Here is a 24518-nt window from a genome sequence, read left to right as displayed (position 1 = left end):
TTGGTTTTCCCAACTACCACATTGGAATAACAGTACCTATATCATTGGATTATTGTACTGATTAAAGGAAGCAACAATAGTGAATGTTGATTGAGCAATTTTATATGTTATTTCACATAATTCTCATAAGAACTTTGAGATAATATACCTTTATTGCTGTCTTATAGATGTGAAAGCTAAAACTTAAAAAGGTCCGGTGTTCAGTTATCATAAAACTAGCAAGTAGTGGAGCCAAGACTCCAACCCAAGTCTCTTTGGCACTGGTGCGCAACAGCACTTATCCACTATACTATTTAAATTTTCATTGTTTAGCACAGCATGTGTGCTCAACAAATTGTAATTACTACTACTTTGCTGTTTTATTTTAGTGATTTTGCTCAAAGTACCCACTGTGTTCTGTGATAGATTCAGTAATACACATACCCGTAAGATTACCCAAAAAGTATAGATTAAAATTAAGAGTCCTTTGGATACAGAATCCTCCTTTCTCTGTGTGTGTCCATAAATAGGCATAAATAATGTATAATACAATATTTTGGATAACATATCTGTCAAAGCTTTACAGCTGTCACAGCTCCAGTGTCACATGATATTGTATGAACATACTCATAGGGAAGATACAGATATACTTATACCTAAGTAGCCATTATAATATTTAGACCTAACTTTCCTTCAAATCTGAGATTAATTTTTTTGGTGCTCATTAACACTTTACCAAAAAATGAGCTTGAACAGAATTAATCTTGCCAAGTTTAAGTTGCTGATTCTTGAATTTACACTAAATTCGTGACTGCTTATTAGGTGCTTTTTTTTTCTTTGATAATCTTTTATAAATTCCTAAATTATTAGAATTGCATATAATTTTTTAAACTGACATCAAATTCCAGATATATATTTGTAAAATTGTATCACTTCTGCTGCTAATGATCAAAAACCTTATCCCTGTTTTTTCCTATAATAATAATACTTTCACCATCTATAGTAACTGAGAAATTATTTAAATAGAAACAGGTTTGTTTAAATGAACTTGAACAAATGTTTCTAGTATTGTTTTTATCCCTAAATAATAGCTACTATTCTTTTAATCACTGTGATTTTAATCAGTAAATTACTAGGCTTTTTTTTCCCTCCTTCCCTGATACTGTCTCTATTGTGGGATTTGTATCTATATTTAATCTGAGACTCAAGGGAGAGGGAAAAATGCCAAATTCAAAGGTAAAATCTTCTCACTAGGCATCAATACATTTAGATAAAGTGGAATTAGAGTGTGGCATTGAATTTAGTTAGGTCTGGCACAATCAAATGAATGCAATTTGTTTCCTTTGTTAAAACAGATTTGGTGGGTTTAGTTTTTTGGGGTTTTTTTTGTTTTTTGTTTTTGGCTTTTTAGGGCGACACCCATGGCATATAGGGGTTCCCAGGCTAGGGTCAAATTGGAGTCATAGCCACTGGCCTACACCACAGCCACAGCAACAGTGGATCCAAGCCGCGTTTGCGACCTACACCACAGCTCACAGCAATGCTGGATCCTTAACCCACTGAGCAAGGCCAGGGAGGAACCTGCGTCCTCATAGATGCTAGTCAGATTCGTTTCTGCTGTGCCCCGACGGGAACTTCTGATTTGGTTTTAATAATAAAATATTTTTACCAATTGAGGAAAGCTGTACAATTTTTATATATTTGTCAACTTATTTAAATAGTCTTTGGAAGATATTTATTCCTTTATGCGTGGGCCCTTGTTTATGTTTACCCATTCCACTGTCTTTCCAAGACGAGGAGTCTTTGAACTAAGAGTGTATTGTATTTTGGATGAAGCGAAAGTAAATGTTGCAGGGTGGTTTTTTTTAGCCCATCCATTCTTGCACATTAAATTTGGCAAACCCACATTAGATAATTTGGCAAAAGAGGTATCATATTCTTAATCCTAGTATAGTAAAACTTCTCAACTAATTCAGAATTTATGATACTTCAGATGCAGTATTTGTGATCTTCTTTGAGCAAAAAATTCAAAATAACTTCTTCCTCTGAATTTTCAGGGTCATACTTATAAGGGGAAACCTGTCTAAAATCACTAGCTTTTCAAACCAAGGGCTCAAGAAATGAAGGATTCCTTCAGCGTGCCTTCAACCTCTGGGTCCAGCAATTAATTCTTGTATGTTAAAGGACTTTTATGTTTATGGTACATATTTATGTAATATAGGCCTATTTTGAATTATAATATAGGTAACCACATTTCATTTATTGTAGCATTTAGTTTATAGTCTGTACTGCTTGAAGGTAATAAAACTGAATTTTTACTTAAACATTCTGTATTTAAGACCTTTCCAGTAAGTCATGTAGGCCAACCCATACTATGTTATTCCAAATTAGTGATGTTTTACTGTCCTAATGTGGTAAATAGTTTAAAGCTTTTTGAAATGCTAGAGTCATGTAGTAATAGAACTGGAAGTCATAATTTAGGCCAGTTTTGTCTTGTGTAGATATGACTAAAGGTTAGAAATATTAGATTTAAAAAAAGAAAGGATAATGTGGACATGAAATGATTTGATGCTGTTCTGTTTAACATTCTAAAATGGGCAGTGAAAATACAGGGTTATTTTAAAATGTGTGTCTCCAAATTATACACACTTGTTTAGATTTACTGTATCATAAGCAATTAGCTTAGCCTGGTTGACCTGAAATTCCTTCCAGATTTGCATTTATTCCATGTGTAAAGATTTTGAATCTGGATGATAGAGGGGTTAGATTTTAGTTGATACAGTTTTAGATTAGGAGAAGTAAGTTGCCTGTCTCATTTATACATTCCAAAGAAAAGTTGTTACATTCTGGAATGTGTTTTTAAAATTCTATGGTTAAAATACCAGAACATTCAGAGTCAAATGTAGAAACCAGGGGTGGAAGGAAGGCCTTAGAGCAAGGTAGTGGGAGGAAATTATGGAAAGAAGGGAGGAGGGGAGAAGGAGTAAAAGCAGAGGGTTTGGTTGAGAGTTGTGATTGGGGGCCAGAGAAGACCACAAAATGACTGGCTGAGGAATGAGGTGGGACAGGAAAAAATGAATGACAGGAAACCATTGAACTGCAAGTATATTGGATTGAGCTATTTGGTCTTTATAACTTTTTTAAAGTTCAGTTGAGTTTAGAAATACTGGTGGACAGAATAGCCTTTCTAAGATGTGTTTGGGAAATCTAAGTCATTTATGTGTCAACTAGGAATTTTTTTTTTTAAATGGCAAGCACTAACAGTATCACTAAGTTTAAAATAATTGTTAAATGACTTTGCATGCAGTTATTTCTTATGCAAACTAAATTTTCCTATATAAATTATTACATTTAGAATTTTGTTATTCCTGTAACTTAATGACCCATTTACATTACATAACTTATTAGCTTGATAGGTTTTTATCCATAACCAGATCTTAGCTGTGATTTTCCTGTTTTAGTGATCTTTGCACACAGAGGTATATAGTATATCTTTTCAAAATTGCTTCTTTGCAGGTAGATTCTTGATCTGTCACTTCTAATAGCTGCAGATTCTTCTTGCTTGTTCCTTTTAACATTTTCTCTTGTTTTTCCATAGTAAACTGACTTAACATTTTATTTGGAAGATGAATAATGGCTTAATTACCAATTATAACACTTTCAGATGGAAGTGGAGAACGTGGAGAAAAAGATGCAAGCAAAATCACAACATATCCTCCAGGCTCCGTGAGGTTTGACTGTGAGCTCCGGGCAGTACAAGTCAGCTGTGGATTTCACCATTCAGGTAGCAGCTGGAACTTTAGGGTATAACTGCATTTTTACAATTGTGCTAAATAACCTATATTCTTTAGTTTTGACAAATGTAGTTGTCAACTGCGTGTTGAAAGCTATAGTGTGGCAGTATCTCTCAAATCTACAAAAGTGTCATTTATTACAGAATCTCTTTTAAGATATGTCATGATTGTCTAGAGATCTGACTTATCTGTCTTCCGATGGACTTACTTTATAATTCAATTCATGAAGATGAATAACCTCTGAAATCCCTTTGAACTTTACAATTCTGTGATTTTTTTTTTTATAACCTGGTCACATACTTTGTTACTGTTCAATGAGATATGTACTTCAACAGATTTCTTTATTTCCTCAAAATGTAGAAAATGTTTAAATCCCTAGTGAATTACTGATATTTGGGTTTTATAGCTTAGGTTGTACTAGTCAACCTGTATAAAAATAAAAAAGTTGCCTTCTTTCTTTAGTATTCAATATATTTCCTTATTTGATAAGGCATCAACAGCTATTAAAGTTCTGACAGACATTGAGGTCGTACATGATTGTGCAGAGGCCCAAGCCCATCTACCTATATAATTATTCTAGATAAGAGAGAACACTTTGTATGTAGTTATTATAAAAAGACTTCGGGAGTTCCCATTGTGGCTCAGTGGGTTAAGAGGCCAACATAGTATCCACGAGGATGCTGGTTCAACTCCTGGCCTCACTCAGTGGGTTAAAGATCTGTTGTTGCAGAGTAGATCACAGATGCAGCTCAGATCTGGTAGGCCGGCAGCTGCAGCTCTCATTTGACCCCTAGCCTGGGAACTTCCATATGCTGTAGGCATAGCCCTGAAAAGAAAAGAAAAAAAAAGTTTTTATAGTTGAATGAAACTAATGTTTTATTAAATATGAATGTTATTAAATGGCATTTATAAGAATTTTAAAGTGTATATTATGAAAACATTATGCATTTTATAACCTACAAAAATATTTTACAGAACTGAAATTATATTTATTTCTCATTAAATATAAATCTGTGCTTCAATTGTCTCTTCTTAATAGCGCTATAAATTTTAAATAGTGAAAATTGCATTGCTTTCAGTATAGTTGTGATAGAAATATAAAATGCTTATATTGGAAAAACATAGCTCTGGATTTTTGGTTTCAGTGGTTTTAATGGAAAATGGTGATGTCTACACATTTGGATATGGGCAGCATGGGCAGCTTGGACACGGAGATGTCAATTCCAGGTACTTTAATTTTTTATGTGAAGACACTGAGTGGTTTTTTTTTTTTTTCTTTTTTTTTTTTTCTTGTTTTCTACCTTTCTTTCCTTTTTTCTTTCTAAATATACATTCAAAAACTTCAATGACTTATGTTACTATTAGACCAGAACTTCTAAACAGATAACATCAAGGAATATGAATAAATCCATTGCTAGTTTATTAAAATGCAATTTGGGGATATTCACTGTCTTTTCTATTTCCATGAACAGCCTTTAAAAAGTTATTAGTTCTTAAGACTATAGTTCAGGTCTTCCAAGAAGAGGATGCTATGACAGGATTAGATGGGGAAGGGGATTATTGGGAGAAAACTCTTGTGAAGAATGAAAAGGAAAAGAGCAGGAGTAGGTCTCATGTAGGTCTGATCTGTGGGAAAGGAAAGAAGAAGGATGGGGTAGAAAGAGTGAGGTTATAGTGCACTTCTGAGAGTTTTAGCCAAGCCAAGGTGGCCTTTGGAAGAGTCTCAAATGGAGCAGGATGGACCCACATTCATACCTTCCCAGTGTGCAGTCACAGGCAGGTAACTTCCCAGGGGAAGGATAGCCTTGTGGGTCTCAAGAAGCAGCAGCTCAGGCTGTTAGTCATTTATGCCCCCTGCAGCGGGTGGCCTTGAAGATCTGAGTGGTCCACGTGTGTGGCTGCCCCACCTTTGAAACCAGGTGTATTTGTAAGACTGGAGCTATGTAGGGCAGCTTCAGGCCAGACTCGACTTACCAAGTCAGTTTGCAACAGAACCTCCTTTCTTTTAGTCTCTCTGTCCTTGCCTTGTTCTTCCATGCTGTCCCAGGTACCTGCCAGAATCCATTGGACCTATCTGGTTTCTCATTCACATCCAGTGAATCACTCCAGTCATTAAATAAAATCCAGAGTTTTCAGTTTATTCTGAAATCACTCCATTACTGTGGCAGGGATGGAATTATGCCACTAGTGGTAATCCTGGCTCCACAGTGGAATTACTTGGGGAACTTCGAAAATACCATGCCTGGATTCTAACTCTAGAATTTTTCAGAGGTGTGTGTTGGGAGACAGGCATTAGGGTTGGGAGATGGAGGCGGCAAGGGATGATAGGATGCCACCATCAGCATTGTTTTTCTAAAAGCGCTCCACATTCTGGGGAGCATCCAGGATTAAGAGCCACTCTCCATCCTTGGAAGGTAGGGTCAGATCCTTTGCACACAGAATGGGGATGAAAGGAATGTCCTTGGTTACTTTGATGAATGTTGTTCCTAATGAGAAGAGATGATTGAGGTATCATAGAGTTGAACTCACTAGAAACACAAGCACAGCATGCATTTGACATTTGTTGAGAGGTTTTTAAAACGATCACAATCTTTTTTTTTCTTTTTTTCTTTTTCTTTTTCTTTTTTTTTTTTTTTTTTTGTCTTTTCTAGGGCCACTCCTGCAGCATATGGAGATTCCCAGGCTAGGGGTTTAATCGGAGCTGTAGCCGCCAGCCCATACCACAGCCACACTGGATCCAAGCCTCGTCTTCGACCTACAGCTCACGGCAACGCCAGATCCTTAACCCACTGAGCAAGGCCAGGGATTGAACCCGCAACCTCATCGTTCCTAGTCGGATTCATTAACCACTGTGCCACCACGGGAACTCCAAAACAATCACAATCTTAAGGACAGATATTTTGCCTGAAAAGAGAGCAGAAGGTCTTGATGGAATTACTTTATCAAATGTCACTGGATATGACCTTTGGATCTTGGATGTTGCGTATGACAGAATATCCGTGGCTTTGCCAGGTTGAGCAGTTACTATCACAGGTGTGAGAAGGCAGCAGATGTTTTGCTTCACAGTTGAATGACATCACTCACCTGCAGAGACTGAGGCAGGGCTTGTAATGTGCGTGGAGAAGAATTTGGAAACTTTCTGTTCTGTTTCTCACTGAAGACTCATGACACACAGAAGAGGATTTATTATTGTTATCATCGTCATCATCACTATTATTGCTGTTGTTATTTAGCTGGTAATTATCTTGTGAGTCATGGTATAAACTGGGGAAAGTGCATTTTAGTTGTACTTGAGAGAGCACCAGTCATGTGTTCAGCAGAGGGGGCACTTTTTCACAAACCAGACTCTACTTGGCCATCTTTCCACAGAAAAGAATTGGCAGATACATGGTTTTCCTGGTCTTGACTGAGAGGGAAACACTGTAAGTCATTAACTCTAGTCACATCACAGCCCTCAGGTGACTGCCGTGTGGAGAATGACCAGCATAAGCTCGAAATCCTGCCGCCCACACGGAGGTGTAATGGCTGTTGAAAGGGAAGGATCCCACGTCAGCTTTTACAATGAAGAAATGGCCTAAAAACACTGCCTCCTGTCCTGGGTTATCAACCAGGAAGCACCATTCCTTGACTTGCAATGACTTGCTCAGGCGACAGTGTCATAGCAGTGTGCTAAGTATGTTTAATAGTTCGAATGTATCATCTTCATAAAATAAGATAGCTTTTAAAATTGAAAACAAAATAATTAGGGTTTCTTGAGGAGATTACACTCTGGTGGGGTGTGTTTTAACTGCCCAAGGTTTTTCTTTTCCGACATATACGTCCTTACTTATGGTTCCATTGATTGAATGGTAACCGGAAGGCTGATTCCATGTGGTGTGGAGAGCACTAGGCTGGGTAACCAGTGAAAGAATGCCTACACACTGTGCCTGGTGGATTAAACGAAAAGCAGTGAAAACTGCCTATGCCGTAAACACAGTTAGTTACCCTGTTTGGAATTCTGTGGGACTTAGGAGGCAGGAGACAGGAACTGTTGGGAATTCCAAAAGGAAATGAACACGTATGTGGAGGAACAGTCCCAGGAGGAACACGGCCTCAATAGCTTACTTACTAACTAACTGTCACCAAGCAAAACATGGACAGATAGTTAGTTGAAATAAAGCTGGAGGGTAATTTTTTTTAAGTTTTTACTAATCAAGGGCTTTTAATCAAAATGTATAGTACACATTAACAATGTGTGATTAATAGAAGAAAAATATTGTAGTGTGTCTGTGCTACCAGTAGAGACATGTCATTGGTATTCTCTTTACTTAATGTGTTGTCTTGCCAGTGACTGAATGCAGTCTCTTGTTTGAGCCTGATTATATCACTTGGTGCCTATATGACCTTAATTTTCCTGTCTCAGTTTCTTCCTCTTAAATGGGAGTATCTTTGTCTCAGAAGGTTCTCGTGAGAATTCAGTGAGATATGTGTTGTTTACTTAGCACAGGGCCTCTCTCATAGTAAATGCTCAATGAACAGTGGCTGTGACTGTTTCTGCTTTTTATTTTACTATATTTATTTATTTATTTTTGCTTTTTAGGGCTGCACCCACGGCATATGGAGGTTCCCAGGCTAGGGTTCTAATTGGAGCTACAGTTGCTGGCCTATGCCACAGCCATAGCAACGCCAAATCCAAGCCACATCTTCGACTTACACCACAGCTCATGACAATGCTGGATCCTTAACCCATTGAACAAGGCCAGGGATCAAACCCTCAACCTCATGGTTCCTAGTCAGATTTGTTTCCACTGTGCCACGACAGGAACTCCTATGTTTCTGCTTTTTAAAGTGAATATCAAAAAGCTTCTGAGGGCTTTTATACATTCACTCATGACATGAGTCTGCCAGCCCTCTTTGTCTGTTTGTTTGTATATTTTCTTTAGTATGCTCCTAAATCTCTAAATTCCAAATTCTTTTAGTGTTTTCAGTAAACTTAAACCAGATGTTGTAAAAGAGACTATATAATTTGGATTCTTTCACTCTCCTCTTTTCAGTAGAATTTTGATAATTCTTTTTTTATAGATTTTTTTGGTTTTATTTTTATTACCCTGGCATTTTTTTTGTTTTATTTTTACTGCATTGCTGCTTTATTATGCCTGTGTTTCAAAGGTTCTGTATTCATGTTCATGTTCCTTTTTTTTTTTTTTTCTTTTTAGGCTGCACCAGTGGGATATGGAGGAGGTTCCCAGGCTAGGGCTCTAATCGGAGCTATAGCTGCCGGCCTACACCACAGCCATAGCAATGCAGGATCTGAGATACGTCTATGACTTACACCGTACAGCTCACAGCAATGCCAGATCCTTAACCCACTGAGCCATGACGGGAACGCCTTGATAATTCTTATAATGTTTCTGAGTTTCTTGCTATGCTCTCCTCCTCCTGTGTTAATATGCTACACTACCATGGTGTCTAGAACCATTTCAACAAGGTTTAAATCTTTGATTCATCTCCTACCAACTGTGTGACTTTAATTTACTAAGCCTTAGTTTAAATATCCCATAGGATTGTTAAAGAATTAATATAGTGTATGTTAAATGCCTGGCATGTGTACATGATTTTTCTTTTCTGTTCTTGCTGTGTTTACCAAATAATTTAATAAGTGAGTTTTAGCATCATGAGAAAAGTTCATTAGGAGGACTGCCCCCAACCCTGGGAAAATCCTTTGTAAGTGATTCAGATCTACCCATAGAGTTATTTTGATAACCAGTGATACAGTTTATGTGAAAATGCTTGTAAACTACAGACAAGTAAACAGTTATAGGAACTTTTCCTTTAATTCTTTGACTTGAACTAGACATTTGGTGGAGGGCATTAGCTCACCGTACAGCTCTTTGACCCACGGTCATTGTTGCCAAAATTCTCAGTACCTTGGATTTGAGGATGATTTAATGTCACTGCTGTTGCTAACCATATTACTGTATCGTCAAGTACCAATTTCTGCTCTCCTCCCCTTTTATTACCACCCTACCTTTTAATCAGCGTGTTCCTTTCATTGAAAATGTAGTATCTGGCTGATGGTGTTTTCCCAGTCTGTCTTTTCACACTCATAAATGTTCCCATATAAAATAGTTACCTTGACATTCTTAGACCTAGTGAACTTGACTTCTCAGGACTCACGGTAGATCTAGCATAGCTCCGACTCTGAATTTTTAAGCTTCAACAACCCATAATCTGATGATAGTTTCTTCTTTCGTTACTTAACTTTGCATGGCCCTTGACTTTGTGAAGGACTTCATTCCCCACAGCCCTCTACTTTCTTCCTGTCTATCAGCTATTTCACTTTTTTCAGACCCAAGTTAGAGGTCGTCATTTATGCTCTTCACCTACACTCTTACCAGTATCTTTAATTTTCTCACCCTCTTAGTTCTGATGCTCTGGTGTGGCAAAACGTCGAGCATGAATCTATCTACTTGTGTTTTCTAAGTTTAACTTTTAGGCTTCTGGGAAAAAAAAATAAATCACCACGCTTGTAGACATTGTTACGATTTCTCGATCCTCCCAGTCCTTCCACAGTGGACAATAATCCTCCTCTTTTGTAGTTTTGAACTGTTTGGTTTAAGGCCTTTTGAGAATTTGATAAAAGATATGGGCTATCCCATCAGAAAAATGGACATAAGAATACACACTCAAATCTTGACTTACAAACACATGCACACTGCTATGTATGAAATAGATAACTAACAAGGACCTAGTGCCTAGGACAGGGAGGGTTGCTGAATAATAACCTTTATGGAAATTACTAATAATCTTCAATAACCTGTATTATTATTATTTAATAATAGTCTTTAAAAACCTATATGGGAAAGAGAATGGATATATGTATATGTATAACATTTATTTTGTTGTAAACCTAAAGCAACACTGTGTATAAACTATACCCCCAATAAATTTTAAAAAAAAGTTGGCTTACAAATTTAGAAGATTTACAGATCTCCTGAAGCTTACTCATAGGCTTCCTAGAAGTCATTTGGATCTGGGTTAAAGCTCTTGTCTAGGTATTTCTTTCTTCCATTCATCACCATACGCTTTCCATAATCTTCAGATTCTCTGCTCACCCATTTCCTTCTTCCTTTCATCACCTGACCTCTGTTCACATGACATCAAAAGTAAAGACATTAGATGGAAAATTCTTCATCCTACCAACTCTACAAACCTGCCTGCATCCATACTTCTTCTTTGCCCCTTTCTCATGTTACATTGAAAGAGGGACCTGCTCTTGTTCGTGTTGTGAAACCTCTCTGCCATTTCCATAGGGATCTGGTTCTGTTTCTTGTCTGCTTTCGGAACCATATCTCTCTATCTTTACTTATTCTTTTAAATTTCTGCACTTCTCTGTCATCTTATAAAGGACAAAGCTTCCCCTTCAGCTCCATTTTCCTTCTAGCTGTTGGTTCTCCTTTTTTTTTCCTTTTGTGCTGAGCTTTTTAGAGAGGTTTTGAATAGTCTCTGAACCACTGTTAACTCTCATTTGCTACATAACGTTTTGCCTGCTTCCACGGAAGAGCCTGCCTTCTTGCAAAGTCAAGCAGTCCTCTCTATCTGTCTGTCAATCATTCAGCATGTACATTATTTCCACGTTCTTAAAATGACTCCCTTTATTACCACAGAGTTCATTCTTCTTTGTTATGTCCTAGATTTTTACGAGCTCCTCTTCCTCTGTTCATACCTAATATGTTAGAAAAGGTTTGCTATGAAAATTAGAGTCTCTTCTATTCTCTCTGTCTTCCTAGGTCTCATTCATTCTCATAGCTTAAGCGCATGTTAAGCAAAAAACCTTCTTTGCTCCACATCAATCATTGCCAAAGTGTAGTCAATTCTATCCTCTACAGAGTTGTCAAATCTATTCATTCCTTTTAATCCAAACTGTTCCTAGTTTAGACCTTAATCATAACTCACCCAGGTTATTGTGACATTTTCTTAAGTAGATTTCCAGCTGCTTGTCTTGCCTCTTCCCAATTCATTTTACATTGCAGCCTGAATGATTATTCAACATTTTAAAGTATAATAATTACATCATCTCAAGAACAGAACTCTTACCATATGTAGATTATTTCTATAGTGATTATTATTCTCATTATAGATAATACTAAAAGTGGTTAGTAAGTGGTAAATAGGGTGATATAAGGATGGTTACAAGGACAGATAGGATGGATACAAGGATGTCATTTATCGTAATAGTTACTGTTTCTTAATTCTTAACTGTCTCAGACACTAATCCAAGCACTTGACATATATGAGCTTCTTTATCGTTCATAAAATAAATGCTGTTTAGTGTTATCTCCATGCAGTAGAAGATAAAACGGAAATACAAAAAGGATGGGTAACTTACTCAAAATCATGGTCACGTTGCTAGCATATGGTGGAGCCGGGATTCACACGCAGGCAGGCTCGCTGGAGAGCTGGGGCCTTGTAGCCACTGCCATGGTGCCTCTCCCGATACAGATTCTAACTCATTAGGTACTATATGTGTTAAAATCTGAAATTACAGTTCAGTGAAAAAAGGTAGAGAAGGCGGCATAAAATTAATTGTCCTGTATGGGTTCCTGGGTTAAATTCCTGTTTAAATCATTATGTGATCTTTATTTCATCTGTCAAATATTTATAGAGATCTCTAACAATTCACTATATAAAGTCACCATTTTTTTCTGTTAAAACAGAGGTAGTACCAGCCTTTCAGAAAAAATAAAAATTATGTGTCGATAGTTAGAGCAGTAATAATCTCCTTAAAGTCAGTGATTATGTCTTTTTGATCTTTGTATAACTAACACCTAGGATGGGAAACAGGCATATAGAATCTAAATAAGTGTTTGCTGAATATTCTTATTAGTGCCTTTTATCTCTTCTATTTTTTATTGTATTGTTTATTGTTTTTTATTTCAGTTGAGTCTTGTAAGAAATTGACTTAATTTTTTTTTTTTTTTTTTTTTTTTTTTTTAACCCAGGGGCTGTCCCACTCTTGTTCAAGCTTTGCCAGGCCCTAGCACACAAGTTACTGCAGGCAGCAACCACACGGCAGTACTTTTAATGGATGGACAGGTCTTCACATTTGGAAGTTTTTCTGTAAGGAATTTTTTAAGCATTAATAATATTGCACTGTACCATTGACTTGCGATTTGTCTACATTAGCTATTTCTTTTCTGGTTTCAATGAAATTCTTATAATTATTGCATATGCCTATTTCCTATTTCCACATCCAACATACACAAAACCCTAAACACTTTACTTCGATATTGTTTTCTTCCTAGTATAGCATTAGAATTTATTAAATTTAACAACTGTGTTAGAATTGGACATGTTTATTCCGGGTCAGAGTCTGTTAAGCATTCACGGGAGCTAATTCTGTCTTTTGGAAACTTAATTTCCCAACTATCTTGTAAAGAATCATTTTTCTTAACATGTAGAATTATTTCTATTTTAGAACTTTTTCAAGGTCTGGTTTTCTTGTTAGATTTGTTTAAAATTACAGTTTCCTTTTTCCTGTCACCCTATCTCTGTGTTGGTCTGTCTGGTTGCCTGTCTGTTTTGCTCTCTTCCTATTTTTGCCAAAGCTTGAAAAGAGTGAATAAGCTGTAAGAATTTTGAATAGTAGAGATCAAGGAAAAGCTTCATAAGACCGTGCTAATAAACCTATACCATCTGTGATGTCGGTAATTATTCAGAACCCTATCACCCTAGGTCTCTGGGCTATAATTTGCAACTCTTTGATTTTTAAAAAAAAAACTTAAGTATTAACTTAAAAAAAAAAGTCTTATTTGAAAATGAATTTAAGCTTATAGAAAGGTTGCCAAAAATAAGAAATAAGAACAGTACATAGAATGCCCATATACTCTTTTTTTTTTTTTTTTTTTTTGACTTTTTAGGGCTGCCCCACAGCATATGGAGGTTCCCAGGCTAGGGGTTGAATCGGAGCTGTAGCCACTGGCCTACACCACAGCCATAGCAATGCAGGATCCAAGCCACGCCTGTGACCTACACGGCAATTCCAGATCCTTAACCCACTGAGTGAGGCCAGGGATCGAACCTTTGTCCTCATGGATGCTAGGAACGTTTCCACTGAGCCACGACAGGAACTCCTGCCCATATGCTCTTGAATCACGTTCACCTATTGGTGACATTTTGATCTGCTTGCTTTATCATTTGTACCTTCACACTCTCACTCTTTCTTACATATTCTGTGTGTGCATAAAACTTTTTTTCCCCCATTGAATCCTTCAGGAATAATTTGCGTACATTATGAGCCCTTAATCTTAAATAGTTTGTGTTTTGTCACTTGACCTGATAATTATTTTTTGATGTTTTTTCCCCCTCTTATCCCCAAGTCAGGCACTGTATTTACTTGCTGGGTCTCTTTAATCTCCTTTAAGCTGTAACATTTCCACACCTTTTCTTTGTCTAATATGACAGTGACATTCTTGAGGAATATGGTACTTTTTTTAAATGAAATGTTCCTCATTTTTGTTTCTCTGCTATTTCCTCATGTTTAGATTCAAGTTGTGTATTCCAGGACAAAACGCAACGTAGGTGATGTTTTGTCCTGCTCTGGGCATCACATTTGGAGACACAAAATGCCTACCTGCCCCTCATTGGTCATGTGAATTTTGATCACCTATAAAATTTTGTTTGATTTTGCTACTTCATAATTAGTATTTTTTTTCACTTGAAACTAGTAAGAAATCTATGCTTTTAAGATTCTTGTTTCTTATCAAAATTTCCCACTAGTTTAGCATCTGTTGATCCTTCTTGCCTCAACCAGTCTTTACTATAGTGGTTGCAATATGATTTTTCCAACTCCAGCTCCCCTCACATTCACCTGCCAACCCTTTGTGTTTTACTGTAAGTAATAGCCCATTTAATATTTGTGTGTTTGTCTATCTACTTATTACCAATATAGACAAATGCTTTTCTCTTTTCATTACTGTAATTATTTGGATGCTTAGACTGTCTCAGATTTGGCCAGTGGGAGTCCTTTCAAGCTGGCCCCTATGTTCTTGTGACATACCCCTTCATTTTTTTGAGTATTCTCTTACTTCCTGGCACAACAAAATATTCCACCCTTATCTATATGTGTCCTAGAATCAGCTATTTCTCCAAGAACCTAGGTTTTTAGTGAGGACTAATACCAGCTGCACACTGGCCGTGTTCATTGTTCCAGGGTGTCATTCCATCCTCAGTACACATCTGTGTTCTTGTACACACACACACACAAGCCCACACCAATACCTCTAATTCCAGTGCACTCCCACAAGGTTCTTTCTTACTTTGTCCCATTCGGAATTTATGTCTCTTCTTCTGTAGTAGTAATCCTGGGTCCCAACAATACTGATACATTCATTTCTCATTCACTCAGTCCTAAAATATGTCTAAAATAATTTTATATCTGCTTTGCCCAATACTGCTATAAAAACAGACTCACTAGGAATTCTTTGGTTGCCTAGTAGTTAAAGGATCTGGCATTGTCACTGATGTGGCGTGGGTTCAGTTCCTGGCCTGGGAACTTCCACATGCTGCCAATGCGGCCAAAAACAAACAAAACGCAGGATAAAGAGTTCAGGATTTGTTTGTCACTCGTGCTCCTGCACCTTCCCACTGGTGTTCTGCCCCATGGCTGAAGGTGGAGAATCATAAGGTACTTGGATTCTCTCTCCCCACCCCCTCTTAGTGGAATTGTTATTTCTTTGGGATCGAGTTCGTTTTCTTTTTCTTTAAACTTATATAATGGATTAAAAATAGGTGGAACTGGCAGATTCTTCATAAAGAGCAACAACAGCAAAGTGTCACCTTCCTTCCCTTGTGCCTAAAAACAGGCCTTTACCAGGTCCATTTTGGTCTCACCCTATCCTGAGTCAGGGGTTCATTTCTGATCTCCGAGCGAGCGTATGGGGAGAAAGAGGGATGACCTTTTCACATGGAGGTAACTTTGGCCTTAAACAGTGAATGTGGCTCCAGAGCAGTGCCAAAGGCAGGCAGAAAAGGAATGGATTCAAGGACTGTCACTTGGTGGGGTTCCTCTTCTCCATCTTTTAACAAATCTTCTTAGCTCTACCGAGGAAGACATGTCATGCTAACTTTGACCTCTCAGACTCCCAAGGAGAGTGGTTTGTGATCCAGTGCACTGTCTCAGTTTGCTTTTAAGTCTAAGGGTCCCTTCTCCCAACTCCTTAGATGTAATTTTATTTTTTGAATGTGTGGCACCTTAACACATTTCCAAAAGTTAGGTCCTCACTCAAGTGTCATTCCCTCCCCTATCTCTGGCATCCCCACTCCCACCTCTTTGTGCGACGCTTGTCCATAGTGACGTTTACTGGTTCGCAATTTCTACTTCCTGTGTTTCTTCTTTTAAAGAATAATAAATAAATAAGGACATACACCATTTGTCTATATCCACACTGATGTAGATAAAGAGTATGTGTGTATATACGTGTATATATAATTATTTCCCTGTTGTTTTTCAAAATGCAGCATTTTACACCTGCTCTTCTATACTTTGTCTTTTTACTTTATCTCCTGGAAATCATTCCATATCAGTTGATAGAGATCTTCCTAATTCATATTTTGCATCTGCATAGTACACTGTGTATTGAATAAACTACTGTATATAAGGTAGTTGATTGAAAAAACTGAATATATACATACTATATATAAATATATATATATACACACACTATATATATATAGTAGTTTACTCAGTCAGTTTTTTTTTTTTTTTTTTTTTTTTTTTTTTTTAATTTTTAGGGCTGCACTCATGACATGTGAAAGTTTCCAGGCTAGGGGTCAAATTGGAGCTGTAGTTGCCAGGCCTACAGCACAGCCACAGCAACTCGGGAGCCAAGCCGTATCTGCGACCTACACCACAGCTCATGGTAATGCAGGATCCTTAACCCACTGAGCAATGCCAGGGATCGAACCTGCGTCCTCATGGATGCCAGTCAGATTCATTTCTGCTGAGCCACAACAGGAAATCCTGGTCAGTTTCTTATATGTGGATATTTAAGTACTTTCTAATATTTTGCAGCAATAACTGAGTATCGTTAGAGATGTATCTTTGAGGTAGATTTTTAGAAGTAAGGCTGCTGCTTGAAAGTTCACACCTGTATAGTTTTGTGAGGTATTAACAGTTTTCTTCTATTACCAGCAATGTATGAGAGTGCCTGTTTCTCCACAGCTCTGCCAGCAGATGTGTTGTCTGTCACATCTTTTCATTTGCATCAGTCTGATGAGTGCGAAATGGTCCTGCATACTTTCCTTTTTCCTGTAGCAGACTCTGTGAACCTTCAAGTTCTTGCCCACACAGTCTGTTTGTGGCTGTATTTTTGTATTAAGGTTTGGGTTTTTCCTTTGAGGGGTTGATTTTGCCCGTTCTTTTCTTCTGTTCTCCTTCTTAAGCCTCCTCTTTTGAGCTCCACCCCCAGGCCTGCAGAGGTAGGCAGGTAGAGAAAACACTTGGAATTTGGTTTCTTCCTCTGGTTCCAGGTAACTTAAGGGTCGTGAGAACTGCTATTTCCTAATACTTCTGAAGGCCTGAGTCACATGTGGTCTTCTTTGCTCTGTGTTTGTTTTTTGTTGTTTTGGAGGAAATATGACTGGTAATACTCGAAATCTGACAGTCATTATTATCTTCTACCCCAGAAGGCCTAGTTGGGAACCTCTATGAATTTAAACATGGCTTATTTATAACCGACTCTCAGGGACTGTCCAAACATCTATCATATTTCTGGACTGCTTTTCTTCACATTAGTTGGTTGATAGGGGAATAGATATTTATTTCAGTAGTCAGTGAAAAATATAATTAATTTCTTTTTCCTCCAAAAGCATAAAATATCCCTCAACATGATGTACCCATTTTTATGCTGTTGTTGTTGTCGTTTGGTCAAAAAATAATGGTAAGAATTCTCTTGTGGCTCAGCAGGTTAAAGATCCGGCATTGTCACTGCAACGCCTCTGGTTCCTGCTGTGGCACAGGTTCGATCCCTGGCCCGGGAACTTCCACATGCTGTGGGTGTGGCCAAAAAAGAAAAAAATAAATAAGGATGTATATTGAAAGAAGCTGAGAATAAACATTGAAATTTTTTGGCTTCTCTAATCATTTTGCTTGCCACTTTTTGCTTTGTTGGTTCAACCCAGGGATTGAAATTTGATTACTCTTGCAGTCCGTTTGTGGCTGTGTTTTCTTGCTGTGGTATTGAAGAAGTGATAGAACCCACTAGAAACCTGGTAGTCGGGTGATGATGTAGCCGCAGCGTTTGCAGTGCTCCAGCTACCTTGTTCCTTGAGGTTTCTCATCCCTGTCACTTACAGTGAGCCCTAGACTCCATGGTACTCAGGGCATTGCCTGCCCTCCAGGAGGTTTTGGAGGGGGAATGCCTGGAGAAAGCCCCTGGGCCAGGGTGGCTGAATGTTTACCAAACCAACATCAACACTGTTGTCTAGAGACTGGCTTAGTAGTGAGAAACTTCCTATTTTTAAATTAAACTTTTAGTTAACCTGGTGCCTATAGACAGCCATACTTAAATTGAGTTGACAGTTACTTATTAAAGACATGAAGGAGTTCCCGTCGTGGTGCAGTGGTTAACGAATCCGACTAGGAACCATGAGGTTGCGGGTTCGGTCCCTGCCCTTGCTCAGTGGGGTTAAGGATCCGGCGTTGCCGTGAGCTGTGGTGTAGATTGCAGACGCGGCTCGGATCCCGCATTGCTGTGACTCTGGCGTAGGCCGGTGGCTACAGCTCCAATTCAACCCCTGGCCTGGGAACCTCCATATGCCGCGGGAGCGGCCCAAGAAATAGCAACAACAACAACAACAACAAAAGACAAAAAAAAAAGACAAAAAAAAAAAAATGAAAATGATTCTACTCTATCTTGAAACATAATGAAGTAACTTAGTAACACAAGGTCATGTGGAAAATATTTAATTTCCTAATTGTATTCACAGTTGCAGTATTCATTATTTTGATCTCTTACCCAAATGTTTCGAGACTGTGTGAGCTGAATGGTGATGTTTTGTTGTACTGTCAACTTAAAATCTCAAAGTGATTTTTTTAAATGAAAATTTGTATTATTAGTTTTTAACATATTGTGTATTTTTTATACTCTTCATTTATTTATTTTACTTTATTTTTTTTGCTTTTTAGGGCCGCACCCACAGCATGTGGAGGTTCCCAGGCCAGGGGTCGAATCGTAACTACATCTGCAGGCCTACACCACAGCCACAGCAACACAGGGCAGGACCCGAGCCGCATCTGCAACCTACACCACAGCTCACAGCAATGCTGGATCCTTAACCCACTGAGCAAGGCCAGGGATTGAACCCACAACCTCATGGTTCCTAGTCGGATTCGTTTCCACTGTGCCATGACGGAACTCCTAAACTCTTCATTTAAATGTTGGTGAAGACAGTCACAGTATTTAAGGGATGTTTCTTACATGGCAAAGTATTTCAACTTTATTATTATTTTTTAATCATTTGCTTTCTGGGAGATTTCCTTAGAATAGTAGAAATTATTTTACGTCTTTATAAATGTTTACTCCAAATTTCGCCTGAATTTCATTTATTAAAAAACAATTAACAGTTGATGAAGAATTGTCTCATGGAGCTATTTTTATTTACTGTTTCCTTAACTTTATAGAAAATTATAAATGTTTATCCAGTAATATTATTAATACAATTTATTTAATCTTTTAGAAAGGACAACTGGGTAGACCAATTTTGGATGTGCCATATTGGAATGCAAAACCTGCTCCCATGCCTAACATTGGATCGAAATATGGAAGAAAAGCTACCTGGATAGGTGCAAGTGGGGACCAGACTTTCTTACGAATTGATGAAGCCCTTATTAATTCTCATGTGCTTGCTACATCAGAAATTTTTGCCAGTAAACACATAATAGGTAATACCCCAAATAAACAAACGATCCTCCAAAATTCTTTGTCTTGATTGATCGTAAGTGGTTCATCTTTCTCTATTATGAGATGCAGTCCTGTAGCTTTTTGTTTTCTTTCTTTTGAAGAAGTATAAAAGAAACTTCTAAGTGTCTGTGTTTATATGTATCTATATGTTGGAGGAATAGAATAATTGGGAGACTAGAAGCCAAAGTATTTATAAGCTAGAGAGTGGTGGAAATGCGAGCTAAATTGTTGTGGTATAAAACCTGTATTGGAAAGAGGAATTTTTCTGTATTGGTTCTTGTTAAATAAAGGATAAAAGTTAATTTTTATGGAAGCTTGCATAAATCAGACTTTGAAGTTTCGTTGAGACCAAGGCATCTGTCTATACTTACGTCCATGATGAGTAAGTATATAATGGAATGGTATAGTATAGACCTTAAGAGCATGTGTTGTGGCTTTAGATGGTCTGAGGTTTTAGTCTACATTCTGTAACCTAAAAGTTTTTAGTTACTTAACCTCTTAAGTCTCAGTTTCTTCATCTGTAAAATGGAGATAATAACACTCACCTAGTAGGAAGTGCTTATCTTTATAAGTTCAGCGAATATAAAAAGAGAATGCATCTTTAAAATATGTAATTTTTTTTCCCAAGGCTTGGTACCTGCTTCTATATCAGAACCTCCCCCATTTAAGTGTCTTCTGATAAATAAAGTGGATGGGAGTTGTAAAACTTTTAATGACTCTGAACAAGAGGATCTGCAAGGATTTGGTGTGTGTCTTGATCCTGTGTATGATGTCATTTGGAGGTAAGCTTCTCCATTTATAAGGTAGGATAGTAAATAAATCTGGATCAGATTGTACTTCTGTGGAATATAAGTCATGTACAGACAGACTTTTCACATATGAGAGCTCTCATGTTTGACTATTAGCTACACTGCACTTATTTCACAGTCACTGGCAGACAGTGTAGTATAGCAGTTAAAAGTGTGCATTCGGAGCCAGACCGCCTAGGTTATCCTGGCTCCACACTTTGCTTTCTTTGTCCCTCGGAGAATTTACTTTGACACTGTGTGCCTTACTCTTCTCATTTGTAAAATAGGGATAATAATGGTACCTCATGGGCTGTTAGGAGAACTGAAGAATTTAGAGCAGAGGCACATAGTAGGGGCTGTGGAAGCCTTTGCTACTCTCATTATAATAGGCAGTTTTACTTTCAAGGGTTTTATTGTTAATTATTTTCAGTCTGTCAGCAATCTTGTCTGTGTTGTATAGAATTCACTCTATTTCTCGGTCCCATAAATATCTAATCATCACCAACTATGTAGAAGAATTTATGCCAAAGACAATACAGAATAAGTAAGATCAATGAGTTTGCTCTTTAGGAATGTACGTAACAAAATCCCTATATTAGTAGGGAAATATGCAGGATTATCAAACTCTGGAAATTAAAAAAATATATAGAGAGATGGATACAGGTACACAAGAGGCTCTAGAAATTATATTGTATTTCTTTAAAATTTATTATGGTGAATTTTATTATACATTATTGTACACATAATGAATATAAGAAAGAGTAGTCCTTAGATTTCTGGCTTTGATACTAATAGGGGGTGTACCCCACCTTTACCAGAGAGGCTTATCACAGGACTTACCTTTTTTTTCCCCTTGTGTTGTTTTTTCGGCCAGGCTTAGTAGGCAGGAGTTAAGATAAGTTGAAAGGTTGAAGTTCCTTCTTCTGCCCATTCCTGCTTTTATTTCCACCAGTCAGCCAAGTCTTAAAAGTCCATGATTTCTCTCCATCCTGAGGCCTACATCCAAGTGGAGAGATTATAGTGTTTCCCAGGTTGCTGACAAACTTACTGTCCTTTTTGGACATTTTGTGAGAAGACTTGGAGGCCAGAATTGAGTTGAGCAGTGTTTTTAGATCCCCCTAGCAACATTATATAGGATAGATTAGATAACAAGAGCTAGAGGTGAGTAGTCTTAGAGTGATTCTTACGAAGACATGAGATACGGAGAACCAAAATTAGAGTGGCCACAGTGAAACAGAGGTGATAGAGAAGCAAATGGTATAAAGATAGAATTGTCCTCAATTATTTACTGATTGAAAATCAGTATGCGAGAGGCTTAGTTACCAAAGAGCAAGCTCTGGTTTAGATCTAGGTTTAAGTTGATGTTTTATTTTCTGTAGTTCCTTATGTTTTATTTTTAAATGAAATTAAGTTTGCATTATCAGCATAGAATAAAAACTGGCAGTATGGAATTTGTTTTCCAGATACATTTACTAGATTAGAAATACATTCTCTAAATTAGAGATGACAGTAGACGTAGATTCTAACAGTATAACTGGAGCCATTTTCCTGGGGCTTAACTCCTAGGTGTGCTGTCCAGTGGGTTGAACCGTGCCTTCTTCACATGGGATGGTAGCAGTGGGACAGATGATCTCAGATGCTTTGCCAGGTCCTTGATCATTTACTTGCTTGTTCCAAAACAGAGATTAAAAGATGAAGGGCAGTCTCCTCCTGTGTTTCAGTAAAACAGCTGGAAGGTTGAGAGTTCATTCCATTGTCTTGACTTCTGGCCGCTTTATCTTTTGTGTTTTTCATTAGGGTTCCTACATTTTACCGCTATCACAGACATTGCAAATTCACTATTCGATTACTTTGACTTTCCTTCCGGCCTGAGTCCTGCTTCCTTTTGTATTCTTAACAATAACTTTTCCTGAAGAATTAGAAACTTAACATCTATAAAGAGCAGTTAAATGTTAATAGCAATTTTATTTCCCATTTCAAAATTCACAAAAATAACACATGAATCTGTGTTGTTATTTTTTAAAAAGCAAAGCAAAAAAATACATACCAAAAAATGATGTCGTTCTCCACAGCTTTTTCTTCCTCCATACCAAACCCCACTCACCTTCTCTTTGGGTCACAAGGAATTAAGTCTGGTTTATATTGTTTGATACTAATAGGGGGTGTACCCCACCTTTACCACCTTTTAAAATGCATTATTTTGTTTTTTATTTAAGTAAACATACAAGCAACGCTTAGATTGATGGGTTAAAAAGCAATAATTGGACAGTACTAATGTTTTTAATTTTAGCAGCTGCTTTCGTAGAATTTATCCTGTGCCAGATATCACTTTTAAGAGGTTTTTTTTTTTTTAATAATTTATAAATTTTTCATCGTGGTTAAACAATATAACCTAAAATTTACTATCTTAGCCATTTGTAAGTGTGTAATTCAGTAGCATTAAATGCTGTCCCTTTGTCGAACAGTAGATCTCCAGAGCATTTTCATTTGGTAAAACTGAAACTGTATGCAGACAACAACTCATTTCTCCCTTCCTCCTACCCTGGCCATCACTATTCTCCTTTGTGTTTCTGCGCATTTGCCTACTTTATGTATGTAGGTGAAATCATACGGTGTTTGTCATCTTCTGACTGGCTTATTTCACTTTACCATATTGCCTCAAGCTTCATCTGCATTGTAGCCCATGGCAGGATGGATTTCTTTCTCTTTTTTTTTTTCAAGGCTGAACAGTATTTCATTGTGTGTTTCTACCACATTTTTTTTTATCCTTTCATTCATTGATAGATATTTGGGTTGCTTTCACCTCTTGGCTGTGTGGACAGTACTGCTGTGAACTTGGGTGTGAAATATCTCTTCAGGATGTTGCTCTCAGTTCTTCTGGATATGTACCCAAAGTGGATTTGCTGGATTTAAGTGCTTTTTCATTTAAATTTGGATCATCAAGCACCATGAAAACCATTCTTTCTAAACTCATCTGAAATGTTAGCTGTATCTGACATGAATAAAATTTTGTAGGGGATCCACATTTTCTATGTAGATATACCAGTTGTGAAAAATGAGGATTTGTTCTTCCTTCCCATGTACCCTTGTACCTATGCTTTCTTTAGAGGCTGTGTAAAAAATTATCCATAGCAGCATTTTTTTATAATGGAAAACTGAATGGTTTTTGGTTTTCTTTTTGCTAACAGTAATAGAGTGGGCAAATAGTTGTGATATAGTCACATGAGCTAATACTCTACAACAATGAGCATGAATGAATTTGCTGCTATATGGCACTATGTAAATACATATTTTAAGAATATTCTATTGTTTGAAGGAAGCAAGCCTCAAAAGTATACACAAAATATGAGTTCTGTTCATATGCAGTTCAAAACATGAAACTTAAATAATATACTGTTTGGATTCAAACATACAAAAAAACCATAAAGAAAAGCAAGAAAATAATAAACTTTTGAAATTCAAGATAATTGTTACCTTTGAAAGAAAAAGGAGAGGAATGGAATAGGGAGGGAGACAGGGTACTTCAAAGATAATGGTAGTGTTCTTCTTACTAGTGTAAACGTGTCATTTTTCTTCATAGCCTATCTTGAAAATATTTTGTTTCTGTTCTTTTGTGTGTACTCAGCAGTTGATAAAAACAAATTTTCCAAAAGGAAGTCATAGAATAAAAGAGATAAAGAAGTGGAGACTGTTCTTTGAGAATTTTGTTATGAATGAGATAAAGGCAGAAGGGGATTGTGGGTTCTTTATAGTTTTTGTGATGCTTTGCTGTTTATCAGTAAGATTGAGCATCTATTTGTGTGCTTTCTTTCTAAGAACAGCATCCATGTCCTTTGCCCCCGTTTGGTATTGGATTGATTATTTCTTACTGGCTTCTAAACTGTGGATGTTGTTATTTTGTCTCATATTCATGTATTTTCTTTTGACTTGTCCTTTATCTTTAAACTTTTTAATGGCGTTTTTGTTGTACAAAAGCTTCATATTTGTAAGTACACATTTATGCAGTAATGTGATCT

General features: G+C 37.2%; 1 protein-coding gene across 38 annotated transcripts in view; it reads left to right on the top strand.

The window, feature by feature from the left end:
• MYCBP2 (MYC binding protein 2) overlaps positions 1-24518 on the top strand; it is a 268897-nt gene that overhangs the window by 83377 nt on the left and 161002 nt on the right. For 32 of the 38 annotated variants that reach the window (XM_084982014.1, XM_021065747.2, XM_084982012.1 and 29 more), the window contains 5 exons: positions 3644-3763; positions 4919-5000; positions 12755-12872; positions 19491-19695; positions 20343-20496. In XM_084982014.1, coding sequence (XP_084838140.1) covers positions 3644-3763; positions 4919-5000; positions 12755-12872; positions 19491-19695; positions 20343-20496 — 679 coding nt within the window. Of the gene's footprint in view, positions 1-2036; positions 2153-3643; positions 3764-4918; positions 5001-12754; positions 12873-19490; positions 19696-20342; positions 20497-24518 lie in introns of those variants that run through there. The other 6 variants (XM_084982018.1, XM_084982016.1, XM_084982019.1 and 3 more) reach the window with 3 other exon arrangements.

The sequence above is a fragment of the Sus scrofa genome, chromosome 11, assembly GCF_054392235.1.
Source record: "Sus scrofa isolate SSC_HxYL_T2T_F1_AM1 chromosome 11, Sscrofa_HxYL_maternal_Yorkshire_Landrace_v2.0, whole genome shotgun sequence".
Lineage (NCBI taxonomy): Eukaryota > Metazoa > Chordata > Mammalia > Artiodactyla > Suidae > Sus > Sus scrofa.
The sequence above is the reverse complement of the archived record's forward strand: the minus strand, read 5'-3'. Positions and strand labels throughout refer to the sequence as shown.